The following is a 19,581-nucleotide window of genomic DNA, read 5'->3' on the forward strand; positions in this document are numbered from 1 at the left end:
GCTTCTCAACATCTCAAAAGAAATGATACTTTGTGGGCCTCAGCTACCTAATGTCCACCTGATGTCATTTCACTTGGGTTCATGAAGCATAAGATGAAAACTACATTTCAGTGCAGACTTGGTCTCTTGTAAACAAAGAACAAAGACACTTTGGAAATAAAGTATGAAGACTTGCTAGACACAAAATAATCTTTCTCTACTTAGGAAAAGGTAAGGAAAACACTGGTGTGAAATCAGTTAATCAATGACAGCCTGGCTTTTTAAAATAATGTTTTTATTATACAAGTGAAAAATGCTTATTGGAGGAAGATTAAAATGTACGAAAGCAAAAAATACAATTTAGCCATAATTCTATCACTCAGAGATCCTCATTGTTTAATATTTTATAGTACATATGTGCAAAGTTTGTACACATTCTTTTCCCTCTATATGGCATGTATATGAACATGCATAATTATGTACAAACCTATGTGTATGTGCGTGTGTATGTGAAACACACACACACACACACACAAGAAAGTGTCTACAAGAAACCTTTGATTCAAGCTATTTCCTCTATCTTGTATTTAGAAAAACTAAGAAGCATTTTACAAGCAATGAATGGTCCACAAGACTCTTAACAGTATCTGCATTTCTAGGAAAAATGGATCCAAAATCAGGGATTATGACTCTGATGCCCTTCATTGGTTCAGTAATCAGATGTGAGAACAAAAGCAGGAAAAAGGAGAAGAGTCCCCAAGCCCCAAAACCAAACCAGCACACACTTTGCTTCTCCTTCCCTTCCCTTGGATTTACAAAAATCCAGGGAGGAACACTTGCAGAATAGGCAGCAAACTGGAAAATGCCCGTTTCTGGGATCTACATTCATACAATACTATTATCGCATGCATTTACACCACTAAGCAAGAGTGGCAACCTTAAGGTAATATTACAGAGAGAATGGAGGAAGGGGAAATGAACCCCTTCAAAAATTCTATATACAATTGATAAAAACTAGTCAAACGCTTGTCTTCCTTCTCCAAGATCAGGTCTACTGTCACACTTTTAAAAATTAAAGGATGTATCTAAGTTTATCTCCTACTAATGGTTCACATTAATGGAACGTTTATGTCAATTCTTGAGAGCAAAAGTCTCTGGCCATTTTTTAAAACATCCCTTCATAAATATCTCATAAAGCTAACATCAGGAAAATATCAAGAAATTTATAAACATAAAAATTATGAAGTCTAAGCTGAGCCTCCCTAAATATATCTTAGCTTAGGACCAACTGTTTACCTCCACATCAACTGTCACAGGCACTTACCCCAGATTAGCTGCATTCTATATTACTAAGGAGGAACATCTTTGGATTTTTATTAAGATCCCTCCCGTCAAACTTTGAAAATAAGTTGAAATAAACCATTACTCACATCCTGGAAAGGGATAAAGTATTATCACCCTCTGGATACATAATAGACTTACTGCTAGTAATAGAGGTATCAACAGACACATGGGATATGTTTTTAAAATATGTGGTTTTTAAAAACCCACACACTTCTAAAATACTACGGAACATTCCACAGCATTGAACATGCAGAAGGGAGGATGTAATCACAACAACAAATCATGGGCCACTTAGAATGAAGTAGAATTCTCTTCCTCGTCCTCAGACAGGCACCAGTTGAAGCACCATCTCTTCCACGATGTCTTTGAGTTTACTCCAGAGCACTGTGCCTGCTCCCTCCTCTCAACTCCTAACATTATCTTCTGAAAGACCCTTCTGTCCCTGTGTTCTGCTTGGCAACATTTCCTGCAGTTGCTGAGTTGAACTCTTCTATGGTGTGATACGTATTATTACAACCTTTCTCTTTGTGCACAAAATGAATCCTTCAGTGGATTTCAGGGTCTCTGGGTTATATATTTTTGCATTTGTGAGGAACTCAAGCAGGGGTGTCTGTGGGTGTATAGACATGTGCTAGGAAGAAGATGGGAAGGAAAACCAAGGATTGAGTCTTGTAAAAGAGAGACCACACTCCTTAGAAGTCAGGTTGGGTGGTGAGGAGAGAAATGGTATGTACCTGATAACACAGGGGAAGAAATCACAAATCCCATGAGGGCTTGGTGAGGATGTGGAGCAAATCAACTTGATAAGCATGGGAGCCAGTGCAAGGGGTTGGGCATGAGGTAGAGGAAAAGACAGGGCTGGTCTATGGGCCCTTGCGCAGTGGGAAGGGCATCCTTAGAGTAACTGGCATGCTGGCAATCAAACAAGACAAAAACAAAACAAAATAAAGAAGAAAACCATCTCTACCAGTGACTAAAAGGTACTACCATGGCCCTGGTTAACAGTTTTGGTAAATGCACTCTTAATGCCATGGTCAAATGAATTCCCTTATTTGTAACTCTGAAGTGTCAAAGGAACAAAATGATCATGAAATCTGATTCTTTTAAGCATGTGTAATTTTAAAAAAATGTGTAATTTATCTTCTCTGGTGTATAAAGAAAATATTGTACACGTCACTTAATGAAATACACTAAGGTGGTACAGCCATTATTTAAAGCCATTGTGCTCAGACTCAATCACAAAAAGATTCATATTTATAAATTAATCTAGCCACCCATTCACTCCGTACTTTCTAATACATGATACGTGATTCTGAAACTGCCAAATGAATCAGATAAAAATGATGTTCATTTAGGTAAAATTTTAAATCCATACACTCTCTCTCAAAGAAAATAGAACAGGACCTATTGCAGACAGATATTTTAGTTAATAATAATTAATAATATTAATTATAATTAATATTAATTAATAATAATTCAGTTATTTTCTTCTTTTCCCCTTTATGTCTTAGCTGCTGAAAAAATAAAATCTCTCTTTATTGCAGCTAAAGGAAGATGTAAATGGTGGGGGGAGGAATAATAGCAGTACTCTCCCCACTATACTATCTCTCAAGTCAAGTATGTCTTTCCTTTAAAAAATATCAAATCTATAAACATTCGGGTACACGTGCCCCTTCGGATCACTATGTTTGTATCTTTAGGGTAAATACCCAGTAGTGCAATTGCTGGGTCATAGGGTAGTTCTATTTTCAACATTTTGAGGAACCTCCATGCTGTTTTCCAGAGTGGTTGCACCAGCTTGCATTCCCACCAACAGTGGAGGAGGGTTCCCCTTTCTCCACATCCTCTCCAGCATCTGTCATTTCCTGACTTGTTCATTTTAGCCATTCTGACTGGTGTGAGGTGATATCTCATTGTGGTTTTGATTTGTATTTCCCTGATGCCGAGTGACGTGGAGCACTTTTTCATGTGTCTGTTGGCCATCTGGATGTCTTCTTTGCAGAAATGTCTGTTCATGTCCTCTGCCCATTTCTTGATTGGATTGTTTGTTCTTTGGGTGTTGAGTTTGCTAAGTTCCTTATAGATTTTGGATACTAGCCCTTTATCTGATATGTCGTTTGCAAATATCTTCTCCCATTCTGTCAGTTGTCTTTTGGTTTTGTTAACTGTTTCCTTTGCTGTGCAAAAGCTTTTGATCTTGATGAAATCCCAACAGTTCATTTTTGCCCTTGCTTTATAGCAGCAATGTCTACAATAGCCAGACTATGGAAAGAACCTAGATGTCCATCAACAGATGAATGGATAAAGAAGATGTGGTATATATACACAATGGAATACTATGCAGCCATCAAAAGAAATGAAATCTTGCCATTTGCGACGACGTGGATGGAACTAGAGCGTATCATGCTTAGTGAAATAAGTCAATCGGAGAAAGACAACTATCATATGATCTCCCTGATATGAGGACATGGAGAAGCAACATGGGGGGGTAGGAGATAGGAGAAGAATAAATGAAACAAGATGGGATTGGGAGGGAGACAAACCATAAATGACTCTTAATCTCACAAAACAAACTGGGGGTTGCTGCGGGGAGGTGGGATTGGGGGAGGGGGAGCGGGCTATGGACATTGGGGAGGGGAAGCAAACCATAAGAGACTATGGACTCTGAAAAACAACCTGAGGGTTTTGAAGGGTCAGGGGTGGGAGGTTGGGGGAACAGGTGGTGGGTAATGGAGAGGGCACGTTTTGCATGGAGCACTGGGTGTTGTGCAAAAAGAATGAATACTGTTACGTTGAAAAAATAAATAAAATGAGAAAAAAAAAAAAAAATATCAAATCTGCTCTATAACTTGCATGTGAGCAGAGAATTAAGATATTGGCAAGAAAAATTTTATAAAAGAGATAATATATCTATGAAGTGGATTTTTCTTGAATATTATTTCTCAGTCAAAAAACCAGCCAAGCAGGCTATACTATCCTGCATATATAGAGATCTGAAATAGTAATGTATATTATATAGTTCAGAAATGAGTAGCCTATGATCTCAAAGCATACTTTTCTCTGAATGAGTATCAGAAAAACAGGCATTCTTTTGGGGTGCCTGGGTGGCTCAGGGGGTTAAAGCCTCTGTCTTCAGCTCAGGTCATGATCCCAGAATCCTGGGATCGAGCCCCACATCAGGCTCTCTGCTCAGCAGGGAGCCTGCTTCCTCCTCTCTTTCTGCCTCTCTCTCTCTCTGCCTACTTGTGATCTCTGTAAGTCAAATAAATAAATAAAAACTTAAAAAAAAAAAAGAAAAGAAAAACAGGCCATTCTCTTTAAAGGTATTGACAGCTGCTTTCTATGAAGGAAAGAGAAATTTGAGCAGAATTGGGCCATAGGCCACCATTGATAGGTTTTGAATGAACAATGTCAGCACATAATTGTGAGAGCTAGTTGATGCCCTTTGAAAATGTGCAAATTAAAGGCTATCTATAATTTTGTGCAAAATTTTGTGCGAAATAGGGCTTTCTAACGGAATTGTTGATATGCTTAACCACTGTACATGGGCACAAACTCTACCACTTTAATGGAAATAGTCAATGCCATCGCCAGGACAGAACCACTTAGTAGGGAAATTGGAAATTTAATTTCAATCAGATGAACAAAAAATTGAGAAGAATGCTTGAAGTGGTAGCATAAAAAACACCAGCGATTAAAAACATTTGGAACCTTTGCCTACCCTTCAAAGGCATTTGTTGCCATGGTTTTTAAAGACCTCTGAAAGCTTCAGCTGTGTCCACAAGAGCTGCCAAGAAATAGGGGTTCTATACTGATTTTATTTGTCAGATGCATTTTGTCTTATCTCCAAGATAACGATTACTTTGCCAAAGGGAAAAAAAAGGAAGAGCCACTATGATTTCACAGGTAAAATGACTATGATTTTGCTTTTCTGAGCCCTTCTTCCAAGACATGCGTGCACATGCATGCACACATCTAATTTCATACTATAGCATTAGAGTAACAAGCACATAAAAACTGGTAAGAAGGACATTCTTACATGGAAGGAGGTTTTCAGGTCTTGAAATTCAGGGTTGTGCCTTTCTTTCTTTGTCTGAGGAGAACCAGGAGCCCAACATCTAGCAAATTTACCACTACCTGGAGGTAAGGCCTTTCTTTCAAAAAGTTTCATTACAAATGCTTTAATTTGAAAATTATATGATACTCATATGTGTATGCACTGAAACTCTTCTGCTCTTCCTCCTCCCTGGCCTTATTTCTCTGCTGTGCAACATGCATGTGACTACAAGATAGAACATAAAAACTAGAAGTAGAGGGCGCCTGGGTGGTTCAGTCAATTAAGCCTCTGCCTTGGGCTCAGGTCGTGATCCTGGGGTACTGGGATGGAGTCCTGCATCAGGCTCCTTGCTCAACAGGAAGCCTGCTTCTCCCTCTCCCTCTGCCTGCCCTCCCCCTGCTTGTGCTCTCTCTCTATCAAATAAATAAAAGCTTTTTTTTAAAAAAAAGAATTAGCAGTAGAAATAATGGAAGGATTAGGCAAGCTCTGGGTCAGAAAAGATCCTTGTGGACTTCCACAGTATAAATAATTTAGGGGGAAAAACCCACCTGTTTTTTTATTTGAAAGTCATAAAAATGCTTCTATTTGTTCCTGCTGTTTATTATTTGTACAGCTCTATGTGACGGAACCAGCATGTTCTCTTTTAAATTGTAAGCTCCTAGAGAGTAGCATTTGGCCCATTGGGCTAATCTGTGATTTTCTTCTTTAGAAGGGCCTCAAACATAAAATTTTAATAATGAAAGTGTTTCTTACAAGGTTTTGGTAAGATGCAGGGAACTCATAATACATTATTATGAGAATCAAGAGGAAGTTTCTGGAGTTACTTCCCCACTATTAATAATGGGCAACCTTCAGGAAGTAGTTAGCCATTCTCTTCACCAAGTTTCTTTAATATTAATGGAGGGAACTGATTCCAATCCCCACCTATGGGTTGTCTGCAGAGTGTGGATTCTCTCTCTGTAGCTGGGGAATTCTGTCTAGGCACCCAGTTATCACATCCAACTCAGTATCTGGAATTGAGCTTACCACAACCCCTCTCTGATTGCCCTTTCTCTTGCTATTCTCAGTTCAGGTGATGACACCATTGTTTTCCCTGTGTGTGTGAACCTCTTAACTTCCTTCCCTCCCAAACGTCCTATCCTGAATCAACTTAAAACAATCTAGATTCTTTCATTATAATATCCTTCAGTCTATTCCCTTTCTATCCTCATTTCACAAATACCCACAAGTCCGGACTTTTAGCCTGTCCAGATGACTGGTATACCAACCAACTTAGCCTATATGCTTCCTCTCTCTCTCTCTCTCTCTCTCTGTCATCTCTCCTATATGCCTCTAGCAGGTTAATCTTCATTAAAGTGTGTTCTGTCCTATCTTTCCCATGACTGAAAAAAAAAAAAAAGTAATGGTTTTGTGTTGTCTGAGACCCACAAACTGATCCTAACCTTCATGTCATACTTTTGTTGATTCACTGAGTGACTCCTGCCATATGAAGCCTTGATTTGGGCCTTACCTGTGAGGTGCTCACATTCAGTAAGGGAAAGACCCATCTGTCTACACGGACACTTGCAGACACAGAGGGCCACTGGAGAGTGGAGTGGCCCCTGCATTAACATCAGAGAAGGTTTGATAAGAGTAACTTTTGACTAGAATAGAAAGAGATTTTACAGGCAGGTTTGAAAGTAATTCCCAGCAGAGAAATAAATGCTCATATTTTAGTAATTAGAAGTAGTCTGATATAAAATGTTTACTTCGAAAGTACAAACAGTGACTTGGAAATCCTTGAGTGGTGGTCTCGGGGCTCTTCCGTGGGCCATGGAAGTCATTAAAGTGTTCTGTGCAAGGTACTGACGTGATTAGGGATTTGCCTTAAGAACATTAGGAGACTGGCAGTGTGCAGAACGGCTTGGAAAACCAAATGAAGCAAATGGTTTAAGTGAAGGAGAAGGCAAAAGGAAACATTAAATTATTGCAACGATCCCAGGGAAAATTAGCGAGAGTCAGATGAATGCACGTTAAAGAAGTGGTCTCCACGACAGTTCTGATGGGAAATGTCAGGGGAGAGACGATGAAGACCGCTGACCCTAAGGTTTTCAGGGTGGGTGCCTGAGGGGACAGATACCAGCAGCATTCACCAGGAGGAGCGCCTGGTGTCAGATGAAGACACAGGGGTGTCACTAAGAAGCCAGGTTGAGGCAGAGCTCGATGTGGGAGATAATCTGCATAGTTGTGACACTTTAGGTCTCCAATACTGTTTCCCGAGGGCTTCCATGACAAAGAACCACAAATGAGTAACTTAACATAAGGTATTGTCTCACAGTCCTGGAGGCTGAAAGTCTGAAATCAAGTTGTCAGCAGGGCTGCACGCTCTCTGAAAGCTGTGGGAAACAGGACTTTCTTGCCTCTTTCTGCTTCTTGTTTCTGCCAGCAGTCTTTGGTGCTCTTTGCCATGGAGATGCGTCACTCTTTCTCTCTCTCTTTGGTCCTATGGCCTTCTCCTCTCTGTCTCTATATCCAAATGCCCTTCTTACAAGAACACTAGTCCTGTTGGATCAAGGGTCTGCCCTACTCCAATATGACTTCGGCTAATTATATCCAAAGTGACTTCTTCAGAAACACCAAGGTATTAGGGGTTAGGACTTCAACATGGCTTTGGGGGAAGCACAATTCAACCCATAAACAGACATGCAGGAGACCACCTAGGAAACTGGCGGGAGAAGAGGATGGAGAAATGAGAGGAGAAGGGATTGTAGATGCTGGGGAATGCCTACTTTTAAAAAACAGGTGAGGAAAAGTAAAGAGGCAGAGAGAGCACAATGAGCCCTCTGTTCTCTTAAGGCTGATTTACCCCCATTTTCCCTGAGCTTTTCTTAGTTTACGCTATTTCACATTTCTGGAATTATTTTCCAAACTGCTGGCTGTCTATGAAAATCCTTCATTTCTCTCTAGGCCTACGTCAAATTTACTACTTGCATTAGTGTGTCTCCTGCCAGGCCTACCCCGTGAAATTTCTTCCTTCTCTGCAGTCCTCTAGCAGAGCTTATTTACCATTTTTCAACTTCTTGTTCTAATCTATCTAACAGAGATGTGCCCAACACCACTAGAGGCACTGGAACAACAGGGCCGACCAGACCTAAAGTCAGCTTTCACTGAGCTGACATCGAAGTTCCAGCAGGAATATGGGGAAGCAACATCTGGTATAGATTGACAGTCATCAGCTGAATGAATAATTAAGAGAACTTCTTTAAGGATTTAAGGGCCTTAATAAAAAATAAGCGTAATGGAGTAAGGGGGGGAATCCTAAGTGGAAAAATTTGTAGGATTACTTTGGCTAGGGTAATCATGCAAGACTTCTCTGAATATACTGACATGATCATGACATGACATGACATGATCTTTTTCTCTGAGGAAGTGATCTTGGACAGAGATCTGAATGACAAGGAGCCAGCCAATTAATGATGTGGAAAAATGTGCTGAGGTCCTGAGGAAGGAACATGGCTGGTGTGTTGGAGGAAGAGAAAGAAGGCCAAGGTGGCTGGATTATAATGAACAGGGGGAGAAATAAGCAGGACTAAGAGACTATAGAGTATTATAAGCCATAGGAGGGAATATGGACTTGAAGTACAGTGTGTCTTAAGGGAAAGTTCATATGACCTGATGAATATATTGTAAAAGATTTCTCCTGTTGTTGCAGAGAGACTAGATGGTATAGGGGCAAGTGCGGAGCATGGAGATCAAAATTTCGTATTTTTGTGTGCATATATTGTCAAGACCTCAACTTTGAGCCATATCTCTGAAAGAATACCAGAGATGAAATAGACAATGAGAGAGCAGCCACCACTTTCCCCCATCTGCTGGCCTTTTCCAGGCATAGGTACATGCCAGAAGGTGATTAGAAATGTGAAACTAAATGTAAAAGCTAAGCCACCTTGGAACAACAAGGGTGAGTTCCTAAGCACAAAAGGTCTGAGTTCTCTCTTAATACAGCTCTACAAGGTGGAAGGAGCCAAGTAAATGGGCCCAGGTTCTTCAGAAAGTGAGGGTGTGCTTACCCTCAGCCACTGTCATGGGCGCTATCCAGGGTGCTGAATGTCTCACCCCCAACCACCCCACCCCTGATGCTTTCCAAGGACTCATGGACATAGCTTGTCATTTATCCTATCAGTTATCCTGGACCTAATGCCTCACTGCTTTGAACCATAGCCAGACTCTACCGTGATACCACCCTGATGGCCTTCTGATCTTTTTTTTTTAAAATATTTTATTTATTTATTTGACAGAGAGAGATCACAAGTAGGCAGAGAGGCAGGCAGAGAGAGAGGGAGAAACGGACTCCCCACTGAGCAGAGAGCCCGATGCGGGGCCCGATCCCAGGACCCTGAGATCATGACCTGAGCCGAAGGCAGAGGCTTAAACCACTGAGCCACCCAGGCGCCCCTGGCCTTCTGATCTTAACTAACCTTTAAGTCAACACCTGTCTGGGCCATGTCTGTTTCATCTAATGTTAATTCTCTTCTTTGGGCATCAGAGAGAGAGAATATGAAATGGCAGCATCGCTAGTGGTATAGAGATAGGTTTGGGACTCTACTGTATGTCATGACCATTTGAAATAATAATGTCAGAGAAGCAGGGAGCTCAGTGGGTTCTTTTTTCCTTGGACTTATACTCAAAGGTGGTACCTGGCTGTTAAGCAGTTTATTGAAACAAACCTGTTTATATAACTCATCCAAAGTCTCTGCAACACATCTTAAAAAACACTGCTTAAGGAAGACACGTATTGCATAGAGCACTGGGTGTGGTGCATAAACAATAAATTTTGGGACACCGAAAAAAAATTAAATTAAGTTTTAAAAAAACAGAAACACTGCTTCTCCATCTGCAATGATTAACAAGTTCATGTACTATACCATTTTACTCCTCCCTTAAATAGCATCCTTGACTTTGCTTTAAAAAAAAAAAAAAAAAGAATATGTTCAACTGAAAGCCATTACTCAATTTCTTAAGTAATCAAGTTTATACACTAAGTAGTGGATGAAAATTTGTATGCTTTCAAATCAAACACTTTACCTCTTCAACTAAAACACTTAGAGCACTAGAGTAATCTGATGGATACTCATTTCTAGCTCTCTTCTTAAATAACAAGAAAAACAGGGACAGCTGCAGCATCTTCAGAAGTTTCTACCTGCATGTCAGACCCTTCACTGTCCTTAAATAGGTTTGAGGGTCAGTGTGACTTTTAAAGAGCCAAAGAAGTTCAGTAAAACTTTTTAGATGCATGTTATCAAGACTATCATGAGAAAATGGGACAAGAAACCATTAAACTTGCTCTGATGTTTCCTTTTTATATGCACAAACAAACCAAATACATAGAAATGCCATTCAAGTAAAAAGGAAATAAGCTACCTTATTTTTACATAATCTAAGAATAAATACATTGCCAAGAATGTCTTTGTTTGATCTAATGGTCAATTAATGTTGCTAATTTCTACTCACAGAACTCCCCAACTTCCCTTTCATCTCCAGGTCTTTGCTCATATGCTCATTCCTATGAACCTCCCTCCCGACCTCTTTCATTCTGCTCATTCGGCTCATCCTCCAGATTTAATTTTGAATCAGGGAACCTTCTCGGAGCCTGACTCAAGCCCCCCAGCAGGACTGAGTGACGTCTGGACTCCTATATAACACCCTCCACTCACCCTCATCTTGGCACTTGTCACACTGTCATTTAGTTGCCAGTTTATTTGTACAACTCTCCCACTACCTTTTAAGGCTGTGAGTCCAGGGCCTTTCACAGTGCTTTGCCTAGTAGAGGCAATCAATGAATAAATGAGTGAACTAAGAAACTGAATTATTTTTAAGATCTCTCCCTATCTCTAAAAGTTAATATCTCTTCCTCATTTTTATACTTTTTCCAAAACTGTGGACTCAATATTCACCTCATTTAACAGAGCTTATATAAGTGACTTCATACCATGATAAGAAGTTTCTGAAGCCAGACGGAAACTGTAGTTTATACAACTTATATACAGTAAAATTTTAGATAATATAATTTACAGTGCAATAAATCCTACTATTTGGTCTGTATATACAAGGTGGAAATAAGATATATATTTTAACCATCAAAAAGTAAATAGAAAGTTTTTAAACATTTGAACTTGAGATAATGCCATACCCATAAAATATTTTTCATTAGCTCACATTTCCTTCACTATTTTAAAGACATTTTTCTTCTTTTCTGTGTTTTTTTGCTCTAATGCCTTAATGGTCAGAGACAATACTTAGTCTGATATGAAGTTATATAGTACACTCTTCAAAGCTGAACAAATAAGATAAAAATAATTTGTGAGAATACTGGTATTATTCCTTGAAGAAAGGTCCTTTCTATCTTTAATCTTAGTAACTTGACTTTCATAACTAAAAATATTTATTTTCTTATACTCATCTATTATTTTCCTCATATAATAGCACTTTATCTATACTGACTTACTCTCTAATTGTATCATAAGAACAAGTACCTTTGCCTCGCCAGTAAATTTCCCAAATAAATTCCAAATTTCATGAGATTATAGATTATATCTTATACATATTTTCTCTTTTAACATCTTACACAGGTACAGAGTAAGTTTTTAATAAATATGAATTGTCAAAACTTTAGATTTAGCAACAATCTATTCCATTTACATACATTAAATCAAGGGTCAGCAAATTATGGCTTGCAGGACATTTCTGGTCAGTTCTAGTCTGGTTTTGTATATGAAGGTATATGTATACACCTACTTATGTATTGTCCATGGCTCCTTATAGGCCACAATCTCAGGGCTGAGTAGTTGCAACAAAGACTATAAAGCCTAAAACAGTTACTGTCTGGCCTTTTCCAAAAAAAATTGTTGCTGAACACTGCTCTCAATCATTTTTACAGATGAGAGAACTCAATCTCAGATAAGTGACTTGTGAGAGTTTGTAGTTGAACCTGTTCACTAAATCTACCTCTGTAAGATGATTTGTCAATACCCGAGAAAATGGCCGGTGAAAATAATGCTATTTTAGAATACATAAAAGTAAATAAAAGAAATATCACAAGTGGAGACAGCTGTTGAAAGACTTTTCAGGGCTTATGCTAACCAAAACCAAATAGAAATATCATCTTTCTAAATTAAGATAGTAGCATCTGGTAAAATCAAATAATCTATGTAGCTTTAACATGCAGATATGTCTATATATACGTATCCATGTGTCTATTTATTTATATTGCTATTTCTTTGTGTGTGTACATATACATGTATAGAAACAAAAATGTACTATCAGAGAATATCATTAATTTTATTTAAAAATCCAACAAAAAGTGCAAATCTTACAGATGACTTCTAAAAGATGTTGAAAGCAATGACTGTCCAAAAGACTGCTTTTTAAATGGACCAAGATAAATAAATTTAAAAAAGGGACCAAGACAAAGTGAATTCACCCAACCTAAACTCCTGTCAGACTGCCACTCCTGTGAGACAAAGGATCTTTAGCATAGATAGTTTAGGTAGTAGAAATGATTGATGTTTCCCCAGGGCATTCCCTAAAATGCAGCAATATGGACACTCGTGGAGTAGAAATAAATTGTAGCTGGCAGTTGAAGGGAGAAGTCACACTTGGTAAGCCACACACAAAAGAGGATCAAGGCACACAGGTGAATGACATGTTACAAGTCAATACTTACTAACTGCTTATACTGATAACATGTATCTCTTACAGGTCAGCAGCCATTGAGTCTTTTCATTTTAGCAACAAGTCATATCATCCATGAGACAACAAAGAGAGGGAAGAAGAGCAAGAGAAGAACCAGTCAAGTTAGAACTGATGGAAAGAACTGGTACTCTAGAGCAAAGGGCAGAACAGAATGCATATCTGGAAACAGCCAAGGTGGAGAGGTAATCGTGTTTAGGCAATTACACTGTATTACACTGTATCATATAAGCTTAGGTGCCTGCAACACATGAATATCCACCTGCCATCCCTAATCAGGGCACAGACCTCTTGAGACTCAGCTATTGAAGTCCTCTTCCCATAGAGTTGCTCAGGATTGCTTGGGTCTTGCCAGTGGAGAAAGCATAATTATTCAGCCACACCTGTCCTGGGCTTTGTCAACTCTTTCTCCTGAGAACTTTTTTTCGTCCATGTTTCTACCAAAGATACTAGTGGACCTACCAAGTATTAGTGTTTTCGTTTTACAAATGGCTGCTCCTATATGCCTTCCTTTTTCAGTTGCTTCCCCTCAGAATTAAAGGTGGAATAGGTTGTTTTTAACACGCTATTACCTTGAATACTTCTCTTGAAGAAGGCCTTGCAACCTTCACAGGACCAGACTCCATAATGGTAGCCCGAGGCATAGTCATTGCACACTGCACAGTAGCGGGTCTCCTTGGCAGACTCCATGGCCATGCTTCCTTTATCACTGGTACTGGCCAATCTCTCTCTGCCACCCTGGCGTCGACTGTCTGAATTTGGCCTAGAAAAAGAAATAGGAGAAAATAAAAACAGTGAATCTATTAACATTAGAAAAGCAAAACATGTACGCTCTTCTAAAGAGGCTTGGGGGCTGCAGCAGATCCACTTTATTCTGACATTTTGAAATAATGAATCATAATGTAAGCTAATCTTTCATTACCTCTTGCCAGCTGTTATAGCAAAAGGTGTTTGCCTATTATATTAACCTTGAGGGGAAATTGTTTATTGCAAACTTGCTTAAGAAATGGACTGCCTACACTAGAATATATTATCTAGAAAATGACAAAATGAAATTAACTGGTTTTTAATAGATTTATTCTTTTTTTTTCCTCAGGAATTCACAATTAATGCAGAACGATAAGAGACTAATGCTCATTCTAATTCCAGACACACTAAGGATCTTTAGGAAATAGAGGCAAGCATAAAGCAGCTGGGGCATTTGCAACTCAAATGAACTGATGAACAACATGCAACATGTATAGAAATATAACAATTCAGATGTTTATATCATTGTTACCATGTAACCCTGGAAATCAGTTTTTATAACTTGACTGTAACTTAAGGGTGCCATCCAATACTCAGTACTCCTCTTTAAGTGCGTGTAGACCAAGAAGAGCAGAGAAACACAGATGATTACTTCAACCTTTAAAATGTTCATAGAGGAAGCATATCCCAGAAAGAAACCTAAGAATTAACAGTAAGTTCTGGGAGAACCAAGGAAATGGAGAAGTAAAAAGCTTTAAGGAAGTAGAAAGATTTCAGAAGGAAGAGTGATCGACAGTGCCAAATGGAGCCGAGAAATCCAAAAAAAGCAAGGACTGATGAAATGTAGTAGGATTTGACAAAGAGGAACCTTAGCAAGGAGCTTCAGTAGAGGTACACAAGCACAGGTGGAAAGCCAGCAGGTGGAACAGAGAACGGAGTAGGAGGACATGAAGATGAGTGAAGACCATTCCTTTGAGAACTTAGATGTGAATGGGTAGAGAAGAGATGGGGTGGGGTGCTCACTAGAGAATATAAAGATTAAAAAAAAAAAAAAGATTTTCAGAATGGAAGCCGAAGCCTCATCTAGACTGAAGGGAACGAGCAATAGAGAGGGAAGAATTGGGGGTACAGAGGAGGGCAGAACAGAACAAAGTCAAGGGAAGTATAGCAGTTGGGATTAAACACACAGGTAGAAGGAACAGCCTCAACAAAGACACCTTAAAGAAGACAGAGAGAAAAGATCAATCCAGGATTTACTAGGCATGTGCACCCAAATAAAAGCAGTGGAGGAGAATTGAGGGTGTATGGTCAGAGCCCACCACAGTGCCTGGTATATAGTTGGCACTCAATAGTGTATTTAAATGAACTCATCAAATGTTTCAGAATGTACAGGAAAAAAAGAAAAGTTGAAAGATATTGGAAGGATAGATGGAGTGAAGGTTTCTATAAGATTACCCAAGGGGGGGGGGCGGGGGAGCTGGGACACCTGGGCAGCTCAGCCCCTGATTTTGACTCAGGTCATGGTCTCAAGATCCTGGGATCTGGTCCCACTGCCGGGGTCCTCACTCAGCATGGAGTCTGCTTGTCCCTATGCCCCTCCCCCTGTTCATACTCTCTCTCTTCCTCAAACAAATAAATAAAATCTCAAAAAAATAATAAAAAATATTTTTTTTTAAAAAGCAACCTAAGATGAGATAAAATGAATTGAAAACAGAGCTCCCAGGGCCTCTGATTAAAGAAACTCATGTTTCCTGCCTCTATTCCACACCCAAATAAGCAGACCATATTGACTTTCTCACTGGCCCTCCCTTTCACAAGCCCTGTCTTTCCTTTTAGCTCAAATTTTATGATCCTTTCCTGCCCTGATCACTCATTGATATTGTCCACAATTTTGTGGCATTGGCTCTCCAACAATACTTGCCATAATACTCACAAAATACTGGCTCCTTGCGTTGAGTGCATCTGACTTGGCCATTTTTTTCCATTCTGAATGACACAGCTCTTAGTCTGGCAGCCTCAAATGCAAATTCTTTATTTTTTAATATCTTTAGAGAGCACTGGCTTGCCGTTTGGGGTTCCAGTTCATAGTCTTCTGCCTATCCCCTTCCATTTAATCACAATGCTGTTGAACACCCCTCTCCCCAGTCAACCTGCTTGTTTACTAACCTCTTATGCATGATCCAAGTAAGTAGGAAGCAGCTGTGAATATATAACTATAGAAGCTCAGTGCCTTTCAGGGGCAGTGTGGTTAGCAAGCTGGACACTGACAGTTTCGAGGCCTTATAAATCTTAAGTACTGCAGCCTCCCTACACAGCTCAGGGCCCAGCCCACAACAGACATTCCATACACGTTTGCCGAACGAAGGAAGGGAGGAATGAATAATAGATGCATGGACAAAAGCTCCAAAGTATCAGGCATCTTCTGTCCATCACTGCACAATAAAATACTGCAAATCTTTAAACTGTGGTAGGATAAATGTAACATAAAAATTTATCAAATTTATCATCTTAACAATTTTTTAGTGTAGAGTTCAGTCACGTTAGGTTATTCACATCAGTGGTAACCAATCTCCAGAGCTTTACCATCTCACAAAACTGAAACTTCACACGCATTCAGCAATTCTCCATTTACTGCTCCCCCAAGGCCTTGGCAACCACCATGTACTTTCAATCTCTATGCATTTGACTCCTCTAGATAATTCATATACGTGGAATCATATACTAGTTGTCTTTTTGTAAGCGGTTTATTTCACTCAGCATAACGTCCTCAAGGTTCATCCATGTTGTAGTATGTGTCAGAATTTCCTTTCTTTTTGAGGCTGAACAATATTCCATCATACATATATACCATATTTTGTTTATCTATTCATCCACCAAAAGACAATGGACATTTGGGCAGCTTCCATATTTTGAATAATGTTGCTATTAACATGGATGTTCAAATCTCTCTACGAAAGCCTGATTTCAACTCATCTGAATATATACCCAGAAGTGGGACTCTTGGATCCTATAATAGTTCTATTTTTAATTTTGTGTAGAACCGCCATATTTTTTTCCCCATGTTGACTGCACTATTTTGCATTCCTACCAAAAATGCACCAGGATTCCAAATTCTCTGTATCCTTCCCAACACATGTTTTCTTTCTGTTTTGTTTTGTTTTGCTTTTTTTTCCCCATTTTATTTATTTTTTCAGCGTAACAGTATTCATTCTTTTTGCACAACACCCAGTGCTCCATGCAAAACGTGCCCTCCCCATTACCAACCACCTGTTCCCCCAACCTCCCACCCCTGACCCTTCAAAACCCTCAGGTTGTTTTTCAGAGTCCATAGTCTCTCATGGTTCTCCTCCCCTTCCAAATTTTTTTTTTAATAAACATATAATGTATTTTTATCCCCAGGGGTACAGGTCTGTGAATCGCCAGGTTTACACACTTCACAGCACTCACGATAGCACTTACCCTCCCCAATGTCCATAGCCCCCTCCCCCTCTCCCAATCCCACCTCCCCCAAGCAACCCCCAGTTTGTTTTGTGAGATTAAGAGTCATTTATGGTTTGTCTCCCTCCCAATCCCATCTTGTTTCATTTATTCTTCTCCTATCCCCCTACCACCCCATGTTGCTTCTCCATGTCCTCATATCAGGGAGATCATATGATAGTTGTCTTTCTCCGACTGACTTATTTCACTAAGCATGATACGCTCTAGTTCCATCCACGTCGTCGCAAATGGCATGATTTCATTTCTTTTGATGGCTGCATAGTATTCCATTGTGTATATATACCACATCTTCTTTATCCATTCATCTGTTGATGGACATCTAGGTTCTTTCCATAGCTTGGCTATTATAGACATTGCTGCTATAAACATTCGGGTACACGTGCCCCTTCGGATCACTATGTTTGTATCTTTAGGGTAAATACCCAGTAGTGCAATTGCTGGGTCATAGGGTAGTTCTATTTTCAACATTTTGAGGAACCTCCATGCTGTTTTCCAGACTGGTTGCACCAGCTTGCATTCCCACCAACAGTGGAGGAGGGTTCCCCTTTCTCCACATCCTCTCCAGCATCTGTCATTTCCTGACTTGTTAATTTTAGCCATCCTGACTGGTGTGAGGTGATATCTCATTGCGGTTTTGATTTGTATTTCCCTGATGCCGAGTGACGTGGAGCACTTTTTCATGTGTCTGTTGGCCATCTGGATGTCTTCTTTGCAGAAATGTCTGTTCATGTCCTCTGCCCATTTCTTGATTGGATTGTTTGTTCTTTGGGTGTTGAGTTTGCTAAGTTCCTTATAGATTTTGGATACTAGCCCTTTATCTGATATGTCGTTTGCAAATATCTTCTCCCATTCTGTCAGTTGTCTTTTGGTTTTGTTAACTGTTTCCTTTGCTGTGGAGAAGCTTTTGATCTTGATGAAATCCCAATAGTTCATTTTTGCCCTTGCTGCCCTTGCCTTTGCCGTTGTTCCTAGGAAGATGTTGCTACGGCTGAGGTCGAAGAGGTTGCTGCCTGCATTCTCCTCAAGGATTTTGATGGATTCCTTTCTCACATTGAGGTCCTTCATCCATTTGGAGTCTATTTTCGTGTGTGGTGTAAGGAAGTGGTCCAATTTCATTTTTCTGCATGTGGCTGTCCAATTTTCCCAGCACCAATTATTGAAGAGGCTGTCTTTTTTCCATTGGACATTCTTTCCTGCTTTGTCGAAGATTAGTTGACCATAGAGTTGAGGGTCGATTTCTGGGCTCTCTATTCTGTTCCACTGATCTATGTGTCTGTTTTTGTGCCAGTACCATGCTGTCTTGATGATGACAGCTTTGTAATAGAGCTTGAAGTCCGGAATTGTGACGCCACCAACTTTGGCTTTCTTTTTCAATATTCCTTTGGCTATTCGAGGTCTTTTCTGGTTCCATATAAATTTTGGGATTATTTGTTCCATTTCTTTGAAAAAAATGGATGGTATTTTGATAGGGATTGCCTTAAATGTGTAGATTGCGTTAGGTAGCATAGACATTTTCACAATATTTATTCTTCCAATCCAGGAGCATGGAACATTTTTCCATTTTTTTGTGTCTTCCTCAATTTCTTTCATGAGTACTTTATAATTTTCTGTGTATAGATTCTTAGTCTCTTTGGTTAGGTTTATTCCTAGGTATCTTATAGTTTTGGGTACAATTGTAAATGGGATTGACTCCTTAATTTCTCTTTCTTCAGTCTTGTTGTTGGTGTACAGAAATGCAACTGATTTCTGTGCATTGATTTTATATCCTGACACTTTACTGAATTCCTGTACAAGTTCTAGCAGTTTTGGAGTGGAGTCTTTTGGGTTTTCCACATATAGTATCATATCATCTGTGAAGAGTGATAGTTTGACTTCTTCTTTACCAATTTGGATGCCTTTAATTTCTTTTTGTTGTCTGATTGCTGAGGCTAGGACTTCTAGCACTATGTTGAATAGCAGTGGTGATAATGGACATCCCTGCCGTGTTCCTGACCTTAACGGAAAAGCTTTCAGTTTTTCTCCATTGAGAATGATATTTGCGGTGGGTTTTTCATAGATGGCTTTGATAATATTGAGGTATGTGCCCTCTATCCCCACACTTTGAAGAGTTTTGATCAGGAAGGGATGCTGTACTTTGTCAAATGCTTTTTCAGCATCTATTGAGAGTATCATATGGTTCTTGTTCTTTCTTTTATTAATGTGTTCTATCACATTGATTGATTTGCGGA

At 39.5% G+C, this 19,581-nt stretch overlaps 1 protein-coding gene across 1 annotated transcript in view; it reads right to left on the reverse strand.

Annotated features, from left to right (window-relative positions):
• Nucleotides 1-19,581, reverse strand: part of LOC123942083 (estrogen receptor-like) — a 142,513-nt gene that overhangs the window by 88,842 nt on the left and 34,090 nt on the right. Inside the window, exon 2 of the mRNA XM_046006037.1 lies at nucleotides 13,681-13,871. Coding sequence (XP_045861993.1) covers nucleotides 13,681-13,871 — 191 coding nt within the window. The remainder of the gene's footprint in view (nucleotides 1-13,680; nucleotides 13,872-19,581) is intronic.

Source organism: Meles meles, chromosome 5 (assembly GCF_922984935.1).
Source record: "Meles meles chromosome 5, mMelMel3.1 paternal haplotype, whole genome shotgun sequence".
NCBI classification, from domain to species: domain Eukaryota; kingdom Metazoa; phylum Chordata; class Mammalia; order Carnivora; family Mustelidae; genus Meles; species Meles meles.